This window comes from the organism of the source record quoted next, unplaced genomic scaffold (genome assembly GCF_019419815.1).
Source record: "Pyrus x bretschneideri cultivar Hongxiangsu unplaced genomic scaffold, Pyrus_bretschneideri_v1 Contig1, whole genome shotgun sequence".
NCBI lineage: Eukaryota > Viridiplantae > Streptophyta > Magnoliopsida > Rosales > Rosaceae > Pyrus > Pyrus x bretschneideri.
Window position 1 is genome coordinate 2,227,117 of NW_025999390.1, and position 10,959 is coordinate 2,238,075.

Sequence of the window (10,959 nt, forward strand, 5' to 3'; positions counted from 1 at the left end):
TAAACAATATGAAATAACATTAACCAACATACAAATTATACAACATAAAAAAAAACATTTAACAACATGAAACTTAAACAACATTTTAAAAAATATTTAATAACATGAAACTTAAACGCTTACTCCATGCTTCTTTTGGCCCAAAGATGTGCAACAAGATCATGTTGTAGGCACTTGTTTGTGGCACGAGAACATATCATTCTATAGCCTCATGTACTTATTTATAGAGATACTACCAGTTCTTAGATTGAAAGGCAAATTAGGCCCATCATATATTTTTGCACGAGCCCTTCTTGACCTATTTAGATCTTCTTGGTCGTCATCGGACTCTCAATCAATATACTCATCTCGCTTATCCTCCACTATCATATTGTGTAATATGATGCAAGACATTATGATGGAGTCCAAGTTTTCTCGACTCCACCCTCTTGCCGATTCGCTAATAATCTTCCACCGTGCTTGTAGAATACCGAAAGCTCTCTCAGCATATTTCCGGTATGCCTCTTGGTGTAAGGTAAACAACTTTTCTGCGTCATTCATAGGGTTTGGAAATGCTTGGACAAGTGTCGCCCATTTTGGGTAGATGTCATCTGCCAAGTAATACCCCATATTATATTGACGGTTGTTGATATAGTAGTAAAGTTGAGGTGCTTTACCTTCCGTCAAGTTATTGAAGAGGGGTGAACGCCCAAGAACTGTAATGTCATTTTGGGATCCAGGGACTCTAAAGAAAGCATGTCAAATCCATGTGTTATATGAGGCAACCACCTCTAACACAACAGTTGGCTTTCTTTACCTTCCGCTAAAGCCTCATTGCTATCCGGTGGGACAGTTCTTCCAATCCCAATGCATGCAGTCTAATAACCCTGTCATGCCCGGAAACCTACGGTCTTCAGTTTTGCGAATGAGCCGATTCAAATCTTCTTGATTTGGCTCGCAGAGGTACTCGTCTTTGTGAACCTGAACAATTGTGTCACATAATTGTTGAAAAGTATCAAGGCATGTAGACTCAGACATACTATGGGTTTCATCCATTGAATCAGCTGGGGAGCCATAGGCCATCATTCGAAGTGCAACAGTAACCTTCTGATGAGGTGAGAAACCAGGGTAGCCTGCTCTGTCCATCTTCTGTCGAAAGTATGGATTGACTTGCTGGACATCACGAAGTAAATGCTCGAATACATGACGCCTCATCTAGAAACAACGTCTGAAATCCTCTTCTGTGTACACCGAGTTGGGGTTAAAGTAGTTGTTCATCAGATTGGCATGCGACATCGCTCTGTTTCGTCGTTTGTAAGAGCGACCAGTAATAGAGCCACCCTATTGAGGTTGTTCTTCAGTTGGCTGACACACTATGGCCGCAGCCATGGCTGCTGCCATGTTTTGTTTGTTGCGCCTTACTTGTACTTCTTCATCACACTCCTCATCTTCTTATCTCATTTGCGCCCATTTTACTTCCAATTTGGAATTGGATGAGGACCCCCAGTTGGAATCCGAAAATGATCCAAAGTTGGAATTCATTGCAAACTTGAATTGAAATAGATTGAATTCAAAGTTGTGTGAATTATAGTCCAATATCCACCCTATTTATAACAAAAGAAAAATTCAAATCCAACGGCTAGCTGACGTCAACATGATGTCAGCTACCAACAGCTAGCTGACATCACTTAGCCGTTGGATTTGAATTTAAGTTGTAGTTATTAAATAATAAATTATGTTTAGCCGTATGACCCTTTGGCCCTCGGTTGGAGACGGTTTTTTGTGGCAGGGCTAAAATGAGCCCTCTGGCCCTCAGTTGGAGACTGAGGCAAATATGGCCCTATAATGTTCATTAAAATATTAAATCTTGAAGAATCTTGGAGGGCCAAAGGGATAAAACGAACCATCTGGCCAGCCATCGGTTGGAGATGGCCTCGGTGGACATGGGTTACGAATCCTTAATGCTTCCTCATTTTCCATTTACCATTTTCCTCTCATCTCTATGTCGTCATCGTCATCTCTTTCTCTATGGGTCGTACAACTATAGGAATGGGTCACGAGCGCCATTGTCAGGTTTTCAAGAGCACCATCGTTGGATTTGGCGTCGTCGCAAGCAGCGACATTGTCAAGTCCGTCATGTGCACCATCCTGGGCAGGTGAAAGGGCGTTGTGAATGGTGGTGAATGGGTGGATCACACCTTTCTTTTTCCGTTACGCCAATTTAGTTTTGAATCTAATATAATCTTATTGAGCAAGTCTACACCAAATAGTGAACACAAAACCCAACATATTATCTATACTAAAAAGAATTGTTATTAAAATTTCAAAAATCTTATTTGGCACTCCAAACTTTCTTTAATTAGAAAAAAAAATACATTTGTGAGGAGTGTAGAATGAGATTTTTGGAGTTCTAATAATAATTTCTTACTCTAAAACCCAGTAAACAATTGTTTCACCAACAGTGAAAATACCTAAATGCACTTAATTTCCACTCCATATGCTGTCATTTCCACCCTTGTACAATTAAATTACCCAACTGCCCATAATGTCCACGTGGTGATCATCATGGATGGGTCTACTTCGAGTACAAAACTAATCTAGTCGATCAATAAATACAAAAATTCAATCATATCCTCTTCACCAAATGTGCCCTAAAGTCGCCTTCGCCCACAAGCTGTGCAGTGTGTGTTAGGGTTGTCATTGGGTTAAGTTTGTGTATGTGTGTATAATTTCTCGTGAGTGAGGACGTAATCAATAATTGGACACTCTACACAGTTGAATTTTCTCAAGCTGGAAGGGGCCAACACAGTCTACATACATGCATCGGTGTCGTTTAATAATCTGATTACATTATTATTGAGAATTTTTATTAGCATTTTAAAATTCTCATTTAACATTTGAAATTTTTTATTTTTAGAAAGAAAAATACACTTGTGAGGAATGTCAAATGAAATTTTTGAAGTGCCAATAATAGATCTCTTATTATTTATATACAATATCCATTAAACATTAAACATTCCTTCACGAGAATAAATTGTTGCACATACGCAATTAATGGTTTCAAAAGTCATGTTCAATTTCTTAAGTCCAATTATTTGAAGACTAATCCTAATTTGAAACATATTATCTCATTAATCTCTCTCTCTCCGCTTGAGCCAACTTCGAAACCGACCTGTTTCTCTTGATTCGACTTGGTTAACATAAGTACAGTGCAAAAGGATTAGACATTTATAACGGACACATATACAGGGACGGGGCTATAAACTTTTTTTAATGGGGCACCGAAAACGAGCTAACAAAACTTTTTGTATGACCTATACCCTATATGATAATGGGAATAATTTAAATGATGATATACCACAATTTCAATGTTCAACGGTACAAAAAGTTCAGTGTTGTAATGAAAAATGGCAAAGTAAAGAAAAAAGTATTAATATATGAGAGGTAGTAGATGGATTTTTCTGTTTGAATAATAGAACAATAACACTTTTGCTCATATTATATTTGATATGGAGGAATGCTTGATAATAACAAGTGTATGTATATAACTGCAATCTGCAACTTAATATTGAATTACTTGAGTGAGAGCATCTTCATTAGCTCCGTCCATGCACACATATGATTCCAAAATTCATGCGCGTAAGTGGTTCCTTCAAGTCACATAATACTTAACATGCTAAACCCTAAACTTACCATGTCCTAAAATGAATAGAACCTCCGAATAATAACCAACCAATAATAAAAAGGTTGTACCTAAATCAACGTCACTAAATAGTTTAATGTTAGGTTTATCAAATAAATTAAATTTAATTACGTATATATGCAATATTCCACTGGACCAACCCCAACGGTATTTTGGCTCTTGCATGCGTCCTTGTTGTATTATTAATTTTTATAAGCCCAAATTAAGGTTTAATTATTAGTCCGTCCACATGCATGATATAATTCTTTTGCAAAAGTACATAATATACTAAAAAAAAGTACATAATATAAGAAAAATATACAAATATTATTATGAAATTTTTATAGGCAATACTTGCAAAATATGCAATTAAAATGTTTATTTTGTGTACGAAAAGAAGAGATAATTGATTAACTTTTTATGTAGCTGCTTTAATTAAATAAGGTTATGCATCACTTAAGAAGAGGTTCTGTTGCAAATATTGTTTCTTTCAATCGACATGTGATTAAGCATGGTACTTGTCTGGTTTATGGGACCAGAAGGTCATTATATTGCTTCAAGGGGCCATAGGTTAATAATTCAAGATGATCGTGTGGTCTCCAGAAGCTCTTACTTTCTTGGCAGAATTTTGTAGCCGTTGGATTAATTAAGATGCATAATAATTGTGATTTAAATATGTTTATAAATGGAAGATGATGCTATGCAGCTACACAAACATGATCAAGAAATAGCAAACCCATTGGGCGGTCGCAAGAATGATGAAATATATTAAATTTCCACTCAAGCTTGTCTATAGAATCTTTTTCTCCAATATGCTCGTCTCTGTGTCCTATTTTATTAAGCAAAAGAAGAAACATTTGAGTTTAAATCTTTTGCAATCGTTTTTTCATTTTTTTTATTTTGTGTAATTTCTCTATGACTTTTATCATTAATTGATCCTTGTTAAGTTTGTAACAAGGATAATGCTAGGGATATCAAATTTTTAAACCAAATTATGTGTCACCAATAAAAAAAATAAGCACGTTAAACGGTACTTAGTTAATAATTCAATCATCTACAACTACATCATTTGGTTTGAAAATCTAGTTTAAAAAATTTGGTCTTCCTAGCATTACCCTTATGACAACAAAATTAAGAATGATTAAATTTATTAACACGTGTTAGTTGATGATAGAGACCACAAAGAGATCACAAACAAAATGAGTACAAAAACTTCGAACTCGAAAAATGTACGTGAGCTAATTTTCTTGACAAGAAAACATGAAGTAGGTAAATAGCACTTCGTTTGAGGAACCATCGGATAAGATTTTTGATGTAATCCTAAAAAATTGTTGTACTTTGAAAATTTTGTTGCAATTTGTACGTGAAACTCTTTTTTCTTGATTAGGTTGAAGCCTGAGGATTTTAGATGAATTATGCTTTCTTATACGCTAATTATATTGACGTATCAATGAAGAAATTCGACATCTCAACCTTTCATCCAAAATACCTAACTGATTGTGGACTCTTTCACATCCGTAAATCGAGATCTCGTTCCTAAAGTGTTTTTTGTTACTTGAATTAGGGAGCGTTTTCTCATGCAAGGTTTCTTATATTTGCGTTAGAGAGTATCAAACCCTACTTTTCACTTACTTTAATCCCAGGGCAAGAGGATTTAACTTTTGGTTAGGCATTAAATCTGTGCGATCCTGTCTACCACTTGTGGGAGACTTTTCAATCTGAAGAAAAAAAACCAAATACGACCATTCGAATTTGGAAAACCCTAACATTATGTTTGGGTGAAGAAATTTAAGATTAATAAGGAATTTAAAAATGATGGAAATTGAAATGACGAGATTTCATTTTCTAGAATTTGTAAATTTTCTTGTTTGGTTAACCTAAAAGAACAATAGAATTAAATGCAGAATTTGTTATTTTTAAACTCTCAATCATAAAAATTGAGAAATGACACCTATTTACAAGGAATTTGAACTTGGGATTTGGAGGTCCCAAATTCCAAGTTTTTTTTCCATGCGGAAATTCTAAATTTCTATATTTATGAATCCAAATAAGAGAATTGATGCCTGTCAATTTATAAATTATGACTGTTACCAAAATTCCATGTTTATTTCCCTCATCTAAACATAGTGTAATTCAACTTTGAATTTCTATTTAAAAGTCAACTCTTCCACTTGTTACTGGTCGTGTTATTCAAACACTTCGACCGAATTGAAGAATTTACATGGCTAATTGATATTGATACTAATCAAATACTGTTTTGGGAGCAACTCAGTTCGTTCACAACTTGCAAAGGGAGTTTTTTTCTAGGTCGACAGCAACATGTTTGAATTTTATCAATTTTTTTTTAATACAGGACGGATCTGTGTCATTACTATTTTACATAATTTATGGCATTTGTTTTTATGGTATATGCTTCGTAATGCATTTTAATGATTTGAACCGTCTATTTTTTAGATCTTCCTCAAAGATCATGTCTATAAAAAAGTTACTCAAATTTGAAATCATATGGATTAAGGGTTTAGGATTACTTTGTTAGAACTGTATTCATATATTTTATTCTGTACAAATGAATGTCTAATGGTTTTGGATTTGTCTAAGTTTTTACAAAAATGATTTATGAATAATATTTTAAAAAATAAACGGTTTGGATCGTTAAATTTCATAAAGGAAAGAAATCAACAAATACTTGTGTAAAAATTATGAAAAAATGATGTTACTAATCTGCTTTTTTTTCATTGATAATTTTATGAAAGTAATGATAGAGAGTCTAAAATTTTAAATCAAATAATTTGTCACCAATAGAAAATAAGATGTTAATTAACGCTTAAATAATAATTTAATCATCTACAACCATATTATTTAATTTACAAATTTAATTTAAAAAATTTCGTCTCCCTCCCTTATCCCTTTTATGATTGTTATTTTCTAGCAATAAAAATCTTGGGAAAGATATTTCCCATATGCAAAAGCTAAAGTGATGTACAAGAATTAAAGCGGTGGTGGGAAAATGAACGCGGAAAGACTTCGATTACTTGCATGTTACTTTGAGGAAATTAGAATCTCCCACGTCTTTTTAACCTTCAGTTTATTTATCTCCTGTATTTATTATTTGCTACTTAATATATAAAGACCTTATTAAGGCTATAAATATAAAAATAAATGGAAATTTAAAAGGAAGCTGTTTTGACAGAAACTAGAATGTCTATATTAAAGAAAATAGTAGGTTTGGCCTCATAATGAATTAATAATAATATAGTTCAAATTCGTTTTTTGGCAAATTCAAACCTAAGACATCTTGAAGAAGAATACTACTAGACCATAGTACTAAGTTGCTATAAATTAGCAATATTTAGTATTTAATATGATTACAATATATATATTGTAGTGACTTTGATATTAAGTTGTGATCTATTGGAATTCGAACAAATTAAAATTAATTAAGTGCAGTATACTAATCAAATATTGATGACATTATCCACCAAATGTTGACCAAATCATGAAAAATGATCCTTACAACAATTGCGTTGCGATTTGTAATTTAATTATTCGGCCGATTTCCTTTGTTTGTTTCTCGTAGAAATCGGTGGAAACTTTGAGGAAAGAAAATTAAATGGACCCAACCGGCCAATCCTCTTTCAAAGCATAAACCCTAGCCACAAACAGAGCAACAAATAAATACAATAAAAATTCTAACTGAAACAAACAAAGGAAAAAATTTGAGGGAAAAAAAAACCAAATATGAAATGTTAATTATACAAATAAAGACTTGACTCCTGAAAGATTGGAAAGAAACTTGTCCTCAAAATTCTTTGCTTATTTACAAAATTTCGTATTCATCAAATCATATCATATTAGGATGATTATAAATACGAAATGAGTTTTTATCATAAATAATTTCTGAAATTGACCCACTTAAGATGATCTCTGAAATTGAAAATCGATCAATGTAGTCCTTAAAAATGACTGTCGCAAATCAATGTGATCATTCCGTCACAATCCTGTTAAAAATTCTGTTAAGTGTTGATATGACATATAAATGGATTCCACAAATTTAATTAAATATATTTTTTAACTATAAAAAATAAAAATTGTTTTTTATTATTTAAATATTTTTAATTTACATAATAATATTTAATTAAATTTATGAGACCATATATGTGCCACATCAGCACATAACATAATTTTTGACAGAATTGTGACGAAATGACTACATTGATTTGCAAGACGGAAGGACTACATTGATTTGCAACACTCAATTTCAGGGACTATATTGATCGATTTTTACACTAGAAAGAGAGGAAGTTCGGTTAAGCCACACAATATGCAGTCTAATTTAGTATCGAATTCACCATCAATAAGATTCAATCCTAAAACAGATCACTTTTAAACAAAAAGAAATGCCACCAATAAGGCAATAACTTCTCCTCAATTTTAAAGAGCGAGTTCTTGTGAATTACATAAATCCATGGAAATAAAAAATATCGAGTGCATTTTTACTCACCATTATTTAGTGTGATGTATGTTCACCATCTTATTTAACATCATTAGATGAATTTAAATTTTGAGATTTGTGCTTATTTACTACACAAATCTCGAAATTCAAACTCATATAACGATAATAAATAGAATGACGAGCAAACATCAAAATAAATAATGGTGAGCAAAAATTGTTCCCAAGGTATTAGGGCTTGTTATTTTCTGAGACCAAAAAACTCGTCCACTTGTTACTTGTAATCTTGCTCACCACACCCTCCCGGTATAAAAACCCACGATATTTTCTTCATTCTGTGTGCGTCCCAAGTATGAAAGAGAGCATTCCAGGTTCTCCAATGGTGTCAAGGCATTCATCCCCCTCTCTCTCCTCTTTCTTTTTCCAAATCCAAACCTCCCTCTAGCCTTAAACCCCTTGAATGGAATCCATTATAATCAGCTTCTCAGCCATTCTCTCTTGGATTCCACCACACGATGAGCCCAACTCCCCAAATCAACCAAAACCCATTTCAGATCCCCTCTTTGATTTCTATAATTTCTCATAGATTTGGTGTTTAATTTGCCAAATCCCAACTACCCAACTCAAAATCCCTTATTTAATCGCACTCCCAAGTTACTATTTTGCATCAATGGAGGAAAGGACGGTGCTTTTCGGGAAGTACGAGGTGGGGAAGCTGCTGGGCAAGGGGACCTTCGCGAAGGTCTACCATGGCAGACAAATCGCGACGAACGAGAGCGTGGCGATTAAGGTGATCAGCAAGGACCAGGTGAAGAAGGAAGGGATGATGGAGCAGATCAAGCGGGAAATCGAAGTGATGCGTTTAGTCCGCCACCCGAACATTGTGGAGCTGAAAGAAGTCATGGCGACCAAGACCAAGATCTTCGTCGTCATGGAGTACGTCAAGGGTGGCGAGCTCTTCACCAAGGTGGCGAAGGGGAAGCTGAAGGAGGATCAGGCACGGAAGTACTTCCAGCAGCTAATCTCCGCCATCGATTTCTGCCACAGCAGGGGCGTTTCCCACCGCGATTTGAAGCCGGAGAATCTGTTGATCGACGAAAACGAGGATTTGAAGATTTCAGACTTCGGACTCTCCTCCCTGCCGGAGCAGCTCCGGAACGACGGGCTACTGCACACCCAGTGTGGGACCCCTGCTTACGTGGCGCCGGAGGTGCTGAGGAAAAAGGGGTACGACGGATCTAAGGCGGATCTCTGGTCGTGCGGAGTTGTGCTGTTCGTTTTGCTCGCTGGATTTCTGCCGTTTCAGGACGAGAATCTGATGAGGATGTACAGGAAGATTTTCAAGGCGGAGTTCGAATGTCCGCCGTGGTTTTCGACGGAGGCGAAGCGGTTGATCTCGAAGCTGTTGGTTTCCGACCCGGAGAAGCGAATCACCATTCCGGCGATCATGCGCGTGCCGTGGTTTCGCAAGGGGATGAAGAAACCGGAGGAGTTTTTGGGACACCCGGAAGGTGTTTGCGAAAAGTCCGAAGAGACCGATGCTCAAAGCGACGTACAAAACGAAAGCAATAAGTCGTCCTCGCCGAAGTTCTTCAATGCGTTTGAGTTTATTTCGTCGATGTCGTCCGGGTTCGACTTGTCGAATTTGTTCGAGACGAAGCGGAAGGCGGGGTCGATGTTCACGTCCAAGTGCTCGGCCGCGGCAATCATGACGAAGATTGAGGTGGCGGCGAAGGGGCTGAGCTTTAAAGTGAGGAAAGTGAAGGACTTCAAAGTAAGGATGCAAGGGCCAAATGAAGGGCGAAAAGGGCGGCTTTCGGTAACCGCGGAGGTGTTCACGGTGGCACCGGAGGTGGCGGTGGTGGAGTTTATAAAGTCGTCCGGGGATACCTTGGAGTATGCCAAGTTTTGTGAGGAAGATGTTAGGCCAGCATTGAAAGACATTGTATGGACATGGCAAGGTGACGGTGACGGGAAAGTCGACTGCGATCAACTTCAACAGTGATGAAACAAAGATTAATGATGTTAAAAGTGAATTAATAGTAACAATCTTGGAAATTCTGACCCTAATTTTGGGGTTTTTGGTTTTCACTTTTGTAGTTGGTTTTTTGTTTTTTTGTTTCTTTTGTTTTGGATTGCTTTTGGTTTTTAGTAAAGAATAGGAGGATTAATTTGTGATTAGAATGCTAATTAGTATTATGGGTTTGAAACTTTGAAAACACAGATAGGAATAGGATGAGCAAGTTTATACAAGCAAGCAATGAACCAGCTGGTTTTGTTGGCTGTTTTTCCTTTGACGCATCTGTTTCTGTTAGGTGCTGCCTTCTAATTGTTTCCAGATTTATGTCAAATTTGGTTTTGATCGACAAAGAAAGACGTGCCAAACGAAAAGCCATGGAGAGATGTGACTTTTGGGACCATCAACGTTGAAAAGTTGAAAAACCTTGTAAAGATTTGGAGTTTGCCAAGTTCTTTATTATCAATTGATTTAGGATAAAACTTTCTTGAACTTTTTTTCAACTTTCTACCGACAGATAAATGAATATCTTCCTTTTGTTTTTGTGTTTTTTCAATATCATAACAGTAATTACATAGTATTCTTGCGTGACTCATCTTTACTTTTATGTAAAATTGTGAGTAAAATTAAAAGGAAAATTAATGAAAATAGTTTGAAAACTTTGAGTTTTAACGATAAGGAGAAAATAAATGGTAAATTGAATAGTACCAGAATTAACTTTTTAATGTAAAAATATGATTTTTTGTTAAAATAAACAGATGTTTTTCATTAAAGTTCTCTAAAATTAATTGTTTTTATTGGATCCTCACATTTGAACATGGATTTTAGTTG

At 35.5% G+C, this 10,959-nt stretch overlaps 2 protein-coding genes across 2 annotated transcripts; one reads left to right on the top strand and one right to left on the bottom strand.

Moving 5' to 3' along the window:
- Positions 1 to 816: 816 nt before the first annotated feature.
- Positions 817 to 1,194, bottom strand: LOC125480072. The gene has a single exon (XM_048590354.1). The coding sequence runs from the start codon at positions 1,192 to 1,194 to the stop codon at positions 817 to 819; it is 378 nt and encodes a 125-aa protein (XP_048446311.1).
- Positions 1,195 to 8,435: 7,241 nt separating this feature from the next.
- LOC103953715 (CBL-interacting serine/threonine-protein kinase 5) lies at positions 8,436 to 10,412 on the top strand. The gene has a single exon (XM_048578719.1). The coding sequence runs from the start codon at positions 8,782 to 8,784 to the stop codon at positions 10,114 to 10,116; it is 1,335 nt and encodes a 444-aa protein (XP_048434676.1). The 5' UTR covers positions 8,436 to 8,781; the 3' UTR covers positions 10,117 to 10,412.
- The last annotated feature ends 547 nt before the right edge of the window (positions 10,413 to 10,959 follow it).